Below are 13,693 nucleotides of genomic sequence, written 5' to 3' on the forward strand. Positions count from 1 at the left end.
CTTTTGTCCTTAATGTATTTGTAGAATCCCTTTAGAATCTCCTTAATACTATTTACAAAGCTATCTCATGTCCCATTTTTAGCCTGTGAAACTAAGAAGTCACCCCGACGCCTAAAATTGGCTCCTTCGAATTAGTTCCATGTTCAAGCACCTCGTACTGCCCTAGCACTAAAGACTAAGCAAGACATTTTATATTCTCACAGAAATTGCTGGGAAAACTCAGCATGTCAGGCAACATCTGTAGGAAGAAAGCAGAGCTAACGTCGAGTCCGTGACTCCACAACAGGAACTGCTTCCAAGTTCTGAAGAAGTGTCACCAGACAGAAAACCTTAACTCTGTTTTATTTCAACAGATGCTGCCAGACCTGCTGAGTTATGCCAGCAATTTCTTTCCATTGCAGACCTCCAGTACCTGCAGTTCTTTGTTTTAATACACTACATATTACATCTGTTATCCTTAACATAAACAATATGAACTATTTCTGGAATGTCTCTCAGTTAATTATGTTTTAAACCAAAACTCCAGAATGGGCACCATGTAACCATTTTGAGGAAACACAGTGCCTTTGACAGCTAGAGCTGCATTCAGCATTCTCATGACGTAAATACTTTGAATAAAGAGACACAGGTTCCAAATGTTTGGTAAAAAAAACCTGAACTGAAATTTCAACTTATTTTGCAGAGTAGCTCCTGCCTTGGCAGTAACTTTGTTTTTGTTCTGCTGATATCCTGCATTCACTTCCACCAAGCACAGATTCCTTGTGTATGTTTTCATTTCCAGCTCTGACGGGAACATAGAACATAGAACAGTACAGCACAGAACAGGCCCTTCAGCCCACAATGTTGTGCCAACCATTGATCCTCATGTATGCACCCTCAAATTTCTGTGACCATATACATGTCCAGCAGTCTCTTAAATGACCCCAATGACCTTGCTTCCACAACTGCTGCTGGCAACGCATTCCATGCTCTCACAACTCTCTGCGTAAAGAACCTGCCTCTGACATCCCCTCTATACTTTCCACCAACCAGCTTAAAACTATGACCCCTCGTGCTAGCCATTTCTGCCCTGGGAAATAGTCTCTGGCTATCAACTCTATCTATGCCTCTCATTATCCAAATGCTTATGGATAGTCACCCTTCCGTTTATTCACTGGATATTTACAGCAGGGACATGGCAGAGATACTAAGCAAAGTTTGAATACAACATTGTTGCTACAGCTTGATCTTGATTAATTGAATGGTCACTTTGGGCTTGAAAAGTTAACTCTGTTTTCCTCTCTACACAGGTGCTGCCGGACATGCTGAGTTTCTCCAGCATTTTTCCCCCCTTTTATAGCAGGTCCCTTATCTGACAACACAGAACACACACTGGAAGTAGAGGTACAGACAAACCCTGAATCGAAACAACTGCTGAATCTTGAAATGCTTTTTATGCAAAGATTGACTTCAGGTTTGTCAATCAACAGACGCTGGTCCTCTATTCCCAGCAGTACGGTTCCAGACCAAAAAAAAAGTGAAGCTGGATGAACACAGCAGGCCAAGCAGCACCTTAGGAGCACAAAAGCTGACGTTTCCGGCCTTGACCCTTCATCAGAAAAGTTCCAGTATTAAGTTCTGTAGACAGTTCTCCACAACATGAGAAACTGCATCATATATTTGTTAAATCTGTCAGCATGAACAAAAAGAGGGTGTAGATGTTCATACTGTTAGATTACCTCATTCCCTGCTGAAATTTCACCTGAATGTCCATCTTCAGTGAGAGTGTTAAACCTAAGGTAATGAACTGGCAGCCAGTTATACCGTCCATTTCATTTTACTTCCTACTGAAGGCAGCACTTGGATTTAACTGCTGTTGTTTCTACAAAAGTACTTTATTGGCTGTAGGACACTTTGAAGCATTCAGTGGTTATGAAAAGGCTGATACTAACATATGGAGTGTATGTTCCCAATTTAAAGACGGCAGCAGTGATGAGTCTGTGCATGCACCCTCTCATTCAGGCCATCATGTCAGTGTAACATTACATTTTAAATTAGTTGTAAATCTGGATACAGAAAACAAGGGAATAATTTTAATTAGTTTCTGAAGTTCATAGTAGGAAAGTCCCTGGTTTCAACAATAAGGCTGAGTAATTTACCAGACAACATTGCACTGTACCTGCATACAGGCCAGATGTTTAACAGCTCCCAGTGCACTGTTCTGCATAGAAATTTACGTACTGATTATAATTGTTGATATGCTTTCCTAGGCGTTAAAAATAGTTAAAAGTTATAAATTGGAACTAAAGTTTGAAGCTGGATGAACACAGCAGGCCAAGCAGCATCTCAGGAGCACAAAAGCTGACGTTTCAGGCCTAGACCCTTCTTCAGAGATCTAGTTGGGGAAAAAAAATGTCATGAGTGATTTGAAGATACATAAAGAAACATTCAGTTGTGTATAAGAACACTCCTGAATACAGAAAAGGGGTAAAAGAAAAGAAATGGTGCAGCTAGGAGGGCTCTTGGGATGCACTAGTAATGTCTGTACCCCTAATGCAGGAGCCCCAAGTTCAAGTCCCACCTGTCTGTAATAACAACTCTGAAGAGGTTGATCAGGAATGATATGAAATGCTGTAGTTCAGAATGTTTTAAGCTATTATGGTATTCTCTTTTAGATTGCATTTTCAAGCCACAAATTGAAATGTATAAAATCCACCAAAATAATCAAGACTTCAGTTTTCTATATAATGCAAAATCTCATGTACAGCAATGTGTTTAATGTTTAATTATTCGATCAGGATTAGTCACATCTGAATCCAACAAGATCACACATCAATGCTTGATTAGTCCTACTTGCTATATATAAAGCAAAAAAGCACAAAATGTTACTCTGAAGGATTGCATGGGAATTAAATTACGTTTTGTTGCTTTTTCAAATAAACTTCTGCGTATTTATAGTAAGGGATTTTTCCATCATCCTCCTTATTCATGTCTCCTCTAATACACCAAACCTTCAGTGTAATAGTCAATGGTTTTTAAATATCTTACTTGTTTGGGAGTAAGGCTTGACTGTTATGTACATTGGCAATTTAGTTAACATGGGCTTCTTGATGTTGACGCCACTGTAGATATAAAATATCAGAAGTTAAGTCATTATAATAATGTCATAATGAATACACACAAAATTTTGTCCAAAAGTATTGTATATATTAGTTTTGTTTCAAATACATGAGCCAGACATTTGAGTAAGTAGAAGCCACATACTTCATTTGTTACATTTAGATAACTCTGCAATATTATTACACTTTCCAAGGAACAGAAAACTTACATCATGTCAGTAGAAGTAGAGGTAGTAAAGCTAATGTATGGGGTGAAAATTGATAGGAAAGACGGACTGGAAATATTGACAGGCTGAGAGTAAATAAGTTATAAAGGTCCAGAAGAGCAGTGCTCCAGGTTGTTAAAAAGGATGTTGGAGTAAATATATAGGAAAGGCTTTCCATAAACTGCTTAGATACAGGGAAGGTACCAGAGGATTGGAAAGTGGCAAATGTGACACCTCCATTCAAAACAAAAGGTGTCAGGACATTCCCAATAACTACAGGTCAGTCAGTTTAACATCAGCAGTGGGTAAGGTTTTCGACAATCTCAGTGGGAAATCAGAGAATGATTGGATCTCCAATCTAATTCAGCTTCTGGTCAATGGTAACACCCAGGATACTGAAAGTGCAAGATTCAGCAATAACAAAGCCATTGAACATCCAGGTAGCAATAGATTTTCATTAGCTGGAAATGGTCATTGCCTGTCACTTGTGCGGTGAGAATGTTACATGCCACTTATCAGCCCAAGCCTGGATATTATCTAGCTCTTGCTATATATGGCCACAAACTGCTTCTAGAGATGACAAGTCACGAATGGTGCTGAACACAGTGAACACATCAGTGAACATCTCCATTTCAGACCTTAATGTTGGACGGAAGGTAATTGGGGATGGTGTGGCCATGAACAACACCTTGAGGAATCTTTGAAAACATGTGCTTAGGCTGAACTGATTGATTGAAATCATTTCTAGCTTGGAGAGCAAACAACTGCAACAATTTTTGGGGGCTCCTGACGCCATATTTGAATGTTCACTTGACGTTAAAAGGCAACCAATCCACCACTGGAGTTCATTTCTTTTAAGCATGTCTAGAATTGCAAGTTCATAGTTCCTTGAAAGTGGAGTCACAGGAAAATAGGACAGTGAAGAAGGCCTTTATTGGTCAGTGCATTGAGTATGGGAGTTGGAAGATCATACTGTGGGTGTACGGGACATTGGTTAAGCCACTTTTGGATTACTGCGTGCAATTCTGGTCTCGCTGCTAGAGGAAGGATATTGTGAAACTTGGAAGGGTTCTGAAAAGATTTAAAAACCAAAAGAACTGCGGATGCCGTAAATCAGGAACAAAAAACAAAGTTGCTGGAAAAACTCAGCAGGTCTGGCAGCATCTGTGGAGGAGAAAACAGAGTTAACGTTTCGGGTCCAGTGACCCTTCCTCAGAACTGAACTGAGGAAGGGTCACTGGACCCGAAACGTTAACTCTGTTTTCTCCTCCACAGATACTGCCAGACCTGCTGAGCTTTTCCAGCAACTTTTTGTTTCTGAAAAGAGTTACAAGGATGTTGCCGGGATGGCAGGTTTTGAGATATAGGGTGAGGCTGAATAGGCTCTAGCTATTTTTACCAGAACATGGAAGCTAAGGGGTGATCTTATAGAGGTTTATAAAATCATGAGGCGTATGGATAGGGTTAATAGCCAAGGTCTTTTCCCTGGGTTGGAGGAGTCCAAAATTAGATGGCGTAGGTTTAAGGTGAGAGGAGAAAGATTTAAAAAGGACCTATGGAGCAACCTTTTCATGCAGAGAGTGACGCAAGTATACAATGAGCTGCCTGAAGAAGTGGTAGAGGCTGGTACAATAAGAACATTAAAATTACATCTGGATGGGTATATGAATGGAAAGGGTTTAGAGAGATCGGGGCCAAATGCTGGCAAATGGGACAAGATTAATTTAGGATATCTGGTTGGCAAAGACGAGTTGGACGGAAGGATCAATTTCTGTATTGTACAACTCTATGACTCTATGTTTTGGCTAAGTTTGTAATGATATCAGGAGTTAAGAGGCAGGGTGAATCCAAGTTTACTGCCAGTGAGCAGATTATTCTTGGATATAGCACTATTAAATATTTCTATTAAAGTTTCATATTTTGCTGAAGACTGAGGGTACATTAATGGGGTGGTAATTGAGCGGACTGGATTCTTCCAGCGTTGGACCTGCTGGGCAACTTTTCGCACTGTTGACTAGATGCCAATGTTGTAGCTATACTGCAACAGCTTGGCTGTCACTTGACTGGTTTGGAGCACAATTCTTCAGTACTGTTGTTGGATTATCTGCAATATTAGATTAGATTCCCTACAATGTGGAAACAGGCCCTTCGGCCCAACAAGTCTACACCACCCCTTGCAGCATCCCACCCAGACCCATCCCACAATAACCCACACAGCCCTGAACACTACAGGCAATTTAGCATGGCCGATCCAACTAGCCTACACACCTTTGGACTGTGAGAGGAAACCGGAGCACCTGGAAGAAACCCACGCAGACACGGGGAGAAGGTGCAAACTCTGCACAGACAATTGCCCCAGTCTGGAATTGAACCCAGGTCCCTGGCACTGTGAGGCTGCAGTGCTAACCACTGAGTCACCGTGCCGCCCAATATTCAATGCCTTTAGCCATTTGTACTGGTATTTGTGATACTTGGGACCTAAAGTGAAGGCTGAGATGCATGATTCACTTGGCACTTCTGGCTGAAGATTGATGCTAATGCTTCAGAGTTCTTTTTTATATCAATGTGCAGGGCTCTCCCACAATTGAGGAATATTTCTGAGAGCCTATTAGATATTTAATTGTCTATCACCATTCATGAATGAATGGGTCAGGGCTACATGGGTGAGTGCCCTTGAAAGGGTGCAGGGAAGATTTTCCATGATAGCTACAGTGAAGAAGAAATTTGGCTAAAATATCAAGTTGGAGAAGCTGGGGTTAGTCGTCTTGGAGCAAAGGAGACGGAGGAAAAATCTGATAGAGGTCAAGCAGATTAATGACTAGTTTAGAGAAGGTAGGCTAAAGAACAGCTTTTTTCATTCACTGAAGGCAAAAGGATTTATGGAAATTGATTTAGGATTTGGGGCAAGAAATGCATGAACTGTGTTACTCAGCCGGTTGAAAATGACCTAAAACGTGCTGCCCTTGACAATGGTCAAAGCAAAGACAATCAATAATATGAAAATGAAATTGGATGAGGACTTTAAGGAAACACACTTCCAGACATTGACCAGAGGAAAGGATTGATTGGATTGTCTTAATGGGAGCTTCCATAGACTCAGTAGGTCAAATAGCTTCAACATCAGTGGCTACAGGAACAAGTCAGAGACTGGGAATTCTGTAGCAAGTAATTCACTTTCAGGATCTCCAGAGTCTTTTCGCCATTTACCAGGCACAAGTCAGCGATGTGCTGGAATGATCTCCACTTGGTGGATAAGTGCAACTCCTACACTCAAGATGTTTAACATCATCCAGGACAAAGCAGCTCACTTGATCAGGGCCTATTCATCATTCACTCCCTCTGCCACCAGTACGTACTGTGTAATTATACAAAAATGCACTGCAGCAATTTGCCAAGACTTCAATGACAGCACCTTCCAAACCTGTGACCTCAGCCATTTAGAAAGACAATGGTTCATCTGAACATTACCAGGTATAAATTCAAGTCATATACCATTCTGACTTGGAGCTATATCCCTGTTCCCTCATCATTACTGGGTCAAAATCTTAGACATTCTTCCCTGAAATCACAAGCGCATTTCAGGATGGACAATAAATGTTGGACATGCCAACATCCCATGGATGGGTCATAGGGAATTGACACTCTGAGCCTGGTATGTCGTTCGATTTTAAGGCCACTGCTAACACCATAACTGGGAATGTCTTAACTTTGAGAGGATAGTGGTAACTTATAATCATAGAATGCCTACAGTGCAGAAACAGGCCAATCGCCCAACAAATGCATTCTGCCTTTCCAAAGAGCATCACACCCAGCTCCATCCCCCCACCTGCAATCTGCATGGTTAATCCACCTAATTTACACACTCGTGGGCACTATGGCCATGCTAAATTACTCAATCTGCTAACCTGCACATCTTTGGATTGTGGGAGGAAACAGGAGCACCCCACGCAGACACAGGGAGAATGTGCAAACTCCACACAGTTGACAGAGGGGGAAATTGAACCGGGTCTCTGGCACTGTGAGGCAGCAGTTCAACTACTGAGCCACTGCGCTGCCCCTAAACCTGTTATCCAATTTTCAATTTTTTTTTACAGCGAAGATGCATCGGAACTTTCTAAAAATTAATGAGAGCTCCAAATCAATGTCCCTACAGAGGCTGTAAATTAGGTTGTGTTCCTGAAGGTATCTCAAGTTCAATTTTAAATGTTTTTCAAGTGTTGGGAAGCCTGGTTCTACACTCGGTGTCATAATTATAATCTGAATCAGAACGAAAGCTGGGAAAACAAATATAAATAAAAGAACATAAATTGTCACACCTTTGGAAATAATGCTTCTCTTCCCCAATTAAGAGGTTTTTCTCATAGCCTCCTTTAAAATGGTTGACACGAGCAGAGCAGGGAAGCTTCTTTGGTTTGTAACAGAACCAGGGCTCCCCAGTCCTGGGATCAGTAAAGTTACAGAGTGGCTCAGTTTGAGGCAAATAAAGATTACACACAGTGGTTTCTGAAGCACCATGATATTTGAAGGTACTTTGTAAATAAACTCTTTCTGGCCATTCTTCACGTAGTCTTTTAAGTGCTTGTATCCCTTCACTGGGATGAACTAATAAAACAGAAATTTCAACTTTCCCCGGCCAAGATAAATTAAAATTGATATAGTAAAATCCATTTTGGTTGTCTATAACCGTGCCTACTGAACCAGCTTTTAAAGCTGGGGTGTGGATCCGAGCTTGGAGATAGTCACCCTCATATCGCTTTGGGTGAGCTTCAAAATTGTACATCTGCAGCATCACTTGTAACTGATCTCCCACGTAGAAAGTCTTGGCAGAATTTACAATTACAAAGTGAGCATGCGCTGGGTCGCTGCTTTTCTCAAAGGGCACAGCGGAGCTGGGTGGTTTTGGCCATTCGATCATGTTCATGAGGAGCGTTCCCTCTGACCTTTCTTCAGGGGTGAAGCTGTGATTCTGGTAGCCATATTGCAACAACCTGTCAATCCAATGGAGACTCCTGGTTTCCACTTTCTGCCTCATGGTGTGATTAAACTTTGGTACTGGATATCTCCCCCATTTGTATTCAGATCCAATAACCTGAAGTTTATCATCATACTATGAAAGAAAAAAGAAAGCATGTTTAATGAATATCTTTTCCATTGACATGTCACACATATTAGTTCCCAGCAAACACCCTCCTTTGTCAAATAAGAATTTTTCATATTCAGTTCAGGTCACAGGATTCTTCAGAATTGTGGCATCATAATTAATGCAACACAGTGAGCACTGAATAAATCATATCCCCAAACTGCAGCTCAGAGTAAGAGGGGAGAAAAAGAAGAGTCATTAGAAAGTCTGACCAGAGTAGGGAGTCAGGAAGGTTTCCAGTTTAATTCCCAGTCTGTGCAGAGTTACCCTTGGCATCTCAGCAGTACTGAAACATCAAGAAGAAAATTTTCCAATTAGTCTGTGCTCCCAATTCTGAACACCGTCCAATGATTCTTATTGGATGAGTATGAGAGTCACAGAATGACAAATAAACCTAGTCTTTAGTATAAGACTCTCCTTCAGGTCTTAGGTACTAGAAATCACATCCACCCATAGAACTAATTTTCATAACTCTATTCTTATTCTCGAGAACATTAATTTGTTCGGTTCTAATTTGATGAACAAACTTAACAGTGTGCAGTATTTTTAGTCAGCCATGTTTAATAAACAGCAAGAATTTTACGATGATTCAATAAGAGCAGCTTTATCATGCTGAAACTAAAGTTATACTCGATGCTTTAAGATTTGTGAACACCAGTTAGTTGGCATAATAGCAGTTCTTTAAAACAAAATGTACATTTACATTTTACAAAACTATTTAAAAGGGGATGGTAAGAGAGGACAACTTACTTAGAGCAGTACAGACACAGCCTCCTGTTCCATGTGATCACTTATCACCAGAACTATCCCGTCGTCACCCCAAAACTAACTTGCAAGGAGTAGACAGAGAGAGAGGAAAGCCTTCTGAAGTACAGAATGGTACAGGTATGGAGACGAAACATAACACCAAAGACTCTTGCGGGTTTTCAAAGTCAAAAAGGTAGGGCATGTCTGAGTTGGATTTTATGGGAAAAGCAAATGCGATTTATCACGACATTCACTTGCTTGAATAAGTTCAACTCCAATAATCCAAAAGCGTGACACTGTCTAGGATAAAGCAGCCCGCTTGATTAGCACCATATCCACAAGCAGCCAGTCACTCCACTCAGCGGTACCATCTCCAAGACGTACGACAGAAATGCACCAAAGCTACATGACAGAAATTTCCAAACCTCTGATCACTGTCATCGGAAGGAATAAGGCAGTAGATACACAGGAACACCACTACCCACAAGCTCCCCTCCAAGCAACTCACCATCCAGATATGGAAATGCTTCCCCACACCTTCCTTATCCTGGAACTCCTTCCATAAACACATAGTGTGTCTACCCACAGCACACTGACTGCAGCAATTCAAGAAGACAGCTCACTACTACCTTCTCAAAAGGCAACTAGAGATTGGTAATAAATGCTGGCCCAACCAGTGATATCCATGTCCAATGGGTGAATTTTAAAAAAAAAAGCAAATTGGACAGTATGTCATGCCATTGGTTTGCAGGAGTTTTTTTCCAAGAGTCATTGATGGTGGTGTTATTTCAAGGGATGTCAGATGATTGCAGCAAATTGTCCATGTTTCTGATGCTTTTAGAAGGGCCTGTGACATTAGTGCCCTGTATGGCCATTTGACAAACATTCTTATGTTCAGGTACTCTTCAAGAATCGAGGTAGGTGCCTGTATATTTTTGTTCCACTTCTCCTTCATTGTATTGATGCTACAGATAACGTATGGACTATCAAAATTAGTTTTTTTCACAGTGTCTACGTGGGTTTCTTCTGGGTACTCTGGTTTCCTCCCACGGTGAAAAGATGTGCAGGTTAGGTGGATTAGCCATGGGAAATGCAGGGTTACAGAGATAGGGAGGGGGGTGTCTGGGTGGGATGGTCTTCAGAGGGTTGTTGTAGATCCGATGGGCTGTAATCACCTGCTTAAACACTGTAGGGATTCTATGAAATAACCAGGGATGCTAAAAATTATATCTGCAAAGTTGACCAGGATATTTCCTTCTGGGAACACTAATAAATTATACTTTTCAAAATAAGATTTCTTATGGCATTGAAATAAAAACTGAATGCAATAGATGACAGAAAGCTGAAGAACCAATCCTTTCGGACTCAAATGCTAACTCAGTTTCTCTCTCCACAGATACCTCCAGAACAGACCTTATGCTGAATCTCTCCAGCACTTTCTGTTTTAAATTCTTGTGGCATTTTTGGGCACAGCGTGACACATAACACATTAATGTCCTTTGGAACGCTGAGTTTGGAACATTGAGATCTCTGGACTTCAGGAGAGTTGGTGCTCTGCATGATGTAGATGTACACACTGCAGGCATGCATAACAAGGCTGTCTGTGGCTAATGTTGAAGGTGGTGCAAGGGGTGCTTCTCAAATGGAATGCTTTGCCCTGGATGGCATTGAGCTTCTTAATTGTTATTGGTGCTATATTCATCCAGGCAAGTGTAGGGCATCCCATCATTTTTCTAATTTTTGCCTTCTGGATGGTGGACAGGCTTTGTTGAATCAGAAGGTGAATTATTTGCCACCAGTAAGTGTCATGGTGCCTGTTTACACACTTGGGTTTTCAGTAAGGGCCTGATGATGCTGAAAGCCACTGTTCCTTTCCCCAAGTGAGTGAAGAAGTGAAGATCAGCCACTAATTCCCTGAATGAGGCTTCAGACAAGGTGTCATTTCCCAGCTCGTCCATTAACCACAACAACCAATCAGCTAGGAGACTAAAGGAAAACAGTGCAGATGCTGGAAATCTGAAACAAACATAGAATGCTGGGGATATTCAGCAGGTCAGACATCAACGAAAACAGAATCAGATTTAACGCTTTGTACACTGCCTTTTTTAAAAGAAGTATCCTACTGGAGGCAATCTCACAGTGGGCCTCAAACGCAGGGAGCAAGGAAAAAAGTTGGGAGGTGGTGTTCAATGTGGTGAGTGTCCACTTGGGGACATCAGTGGGAATGGATAGTTCAGGTAGGGCAACGTAAAAAGGGTAGACGGAGGATTTGGGCAGGGTGCCTGATGACAAGACTGAATCCGATGATGAGGATGTCCACAGTGATCCGTAATCCCCGCGATCACTTGTCATTTGCTCCAAACTACCTGCAACTGGAAAATGCCTGAGTCAGCACCCAGAGTGAGCAGAGTCAGAGTCACTTTGACGGGCACACAAAATGAGCTGAGCTTGACTTGTGCTGATTGGGAAGACGTTGAAGGGAGCAATTGTACATTTGTCAAACGCAGCTTCATATAATGTGCATCGTATCAGGCATATCAATGTGTTATGAATGCAACAGGGTTAGGATTAGGGTTGAGTTACAAGTACAAATATTTGGGCTGCAAATGTTGATTACAAACAATTTCCACCATGTCATTCATCCAGAAAATTGCCAAACATCTCACTGAAGCAGAAGTTATTGCAATTGATTTCAAAATAGTGCATACTGGCCACTACAAACGCAGTACTTCAGTGTACTGTGGGATACAGAACTGGATCCCTCACCACTTGCACTGTAAGCATTATGAAGTACACCAGTGTATGGAATGGTAATTTTCATGGTTGGTATGGGGCTGAAATGGAAAGAATTCAGAATGCATGGAGCACTCCCAATATAGAGCTATGTGCTTGTCATTGACATAGTTCCTTGGTAGAACTGTACTACCACAAAGTGCCATGATAATGTGGTCCATATGGTCCTCTGTACAGGAACGTTGCATTTCTCGGTGATGGGGGGAGTCTGCATAGCCATCATCTGCAGGATATGCCAGCACTGATCCTTCAGTTGAACCTGTTCAGTTCCTTTACTTCACAACACAGATAATTGCTCACAAAAATGAGAGATTCAGCCACATGCTACCTTGCAGATGGAGACAGGGCAGAGCACCAGCAAGCTCAGGAACAGCAACAAGCTGCCGGGGAGGGGGGGGGGGGGGCAAAGAGCGTGTGACACAGAACAAGATGGCAACCGCAGGCCTCCTCAGGACGTGGCAGGAGTACATTATGGGGAGGTGGCGGTGGTGTAGTGTCACTGTGAATCTAGTAATCAAGAACAATTTTCTGAAGATGTGGATTCAAATCCCAGTGACAGATGACAAAAAATAAATATCTGGAATGAAAAGCTAGTAGCCACGGTTGATTGTTGTAAGAGCCTTAGAGAAGGAAATCTGCCAGACTTACTTGCTTTGCCCTACTCTAGACCCACACTTTAAGTGCCTTCTAGGCAATGTGGGATAGGCAATAAATGCTGGCCTAGCCAGCAATATCCACTTCCCATGAACAAATAAAATAAAATCCAGTTTTATTAATTAAAAACTTAATGCTGCTGGTTGCCATGGAGTCAAAAATCAATCTTTTTTAAAAATTCAATCATGGGATGTTGGTGCTGATGCGAGATCCACAATGATCCAGCCTCTTCACCTGCTGCACTTGCTGGCTGCACTGGGCCAATAAGCCAGAGGCTTGATTAATTTTGGTTCTGAGAAGAACTGTTACAAAATGTCAACCTGTTAAGACCGGTGAAGAAACAGGAGAGTTGTCAAGGCTTGTCAAAGCATTTCATTTTGACAGGTGTTTTCAGACATATGTGTTTTCATCAATGGCAATGTTTTTCTTAATAGACTACAGTTTGCAATACAGCACTTTTGTCCTGTGTGCTTCAGTAACAATGGGAAGGAGAGTAGAGTTAAGAGGTTAGGTAGGAGGGTGTGGAATTATGGTTTAACACAAGCTGTTATAAAAAGGGCCAGAGATGGGTAAAGGGGCACAGGGAACATGAGGGGCCCTAGAAATGGGTGGGGGCAGAGGCTGGTATTGAGAGAATGATTGGCCAAAAAGTGATTTGATGGAAAAGCATAGGGCGTCACAGGATGTACAAAGGATCAATGATGATACGTAAAAAGCATGAATGGCACTCAAAGTGTACGGGCTGGGAGGGAGCGAAGGGAAAGGGCTGGAGGATTATGTTGTTTGAATGTTTGAACAAAGTGCTGAAGCTAAGCACATTTTAGCACCAAGAAGTCACTTCCTTTCTTCTCAGGTCATCTGTCCAAATTGTTAAGAACTGTCTTCTCAACCTGGTCCTGGTTTCTCAACTTACAAATGACTAACATTGTAAGAAGGATATGTGAAACACAACACACTCTGAAGTTCTACTTGAAGCAATGACATTAATGGAGTGGGAGGAGCTTTCCACTGCTTGTTCACAGTAGTGACAACCTATCCATCAAGGTGCAAATAGT

The 13,693-nt window shown here is 41.7% G+C and overlaps 1 protein-coding gene across 14 annotated transcripts in view; it reads right to left on the bottom strand.

The window, feature by feature from the left end:
- LOC125457319 (NXPE family member 3-like) overlaps window positions 1–13,693 on the bottom strand; it is a 102,296-nt gene that overhangs the window by 17,931 nt on the left and 70,672 nt on the right. For 12 of the 14 annotated variants that reach the window (XM_048541394.2, XM_059650258.1, XM_048541406.2 and 9 more), the window contains 2 exons: window positions 7,621–8,411; window positions 3,028–3,101 (listed from right to left, as the gene is read on the bottom strand). In XM_048541394.2, coding sequence (XP_048397351.2) covers window positions 3,028–3,101; window positions 7,621–8,411 — 865 coding nt within the window. Of the gene's footprint in view, window positions 1–3,027; window positions 3,102–7,620; window positions 8,412–8,656; window positions 8,731–13,693 lie in introns of all 14 variants that reach the window. The other 2 variants (XM_048541403.2, XM_048541402.2) reach the window with 1 other exon arrangement.

The sequence above is a fragment of the Stegostoma tigrinum genome, chromosome 12, assembly GCF_030684315.1.
Source record: "Stegostoma tigrinum isolate sSteTig4 chromosome 12, sSteTig4.hap1, whole genome shotgun sequence".
Taxonomy (NCBI): domain Eukaryota; kingdom Metazoa; phylum Chordata; class Chondrichthyes; order Orectolobiformes; family Stegostomatidae; genus Stegostoma; species Stegostoma tigrinum.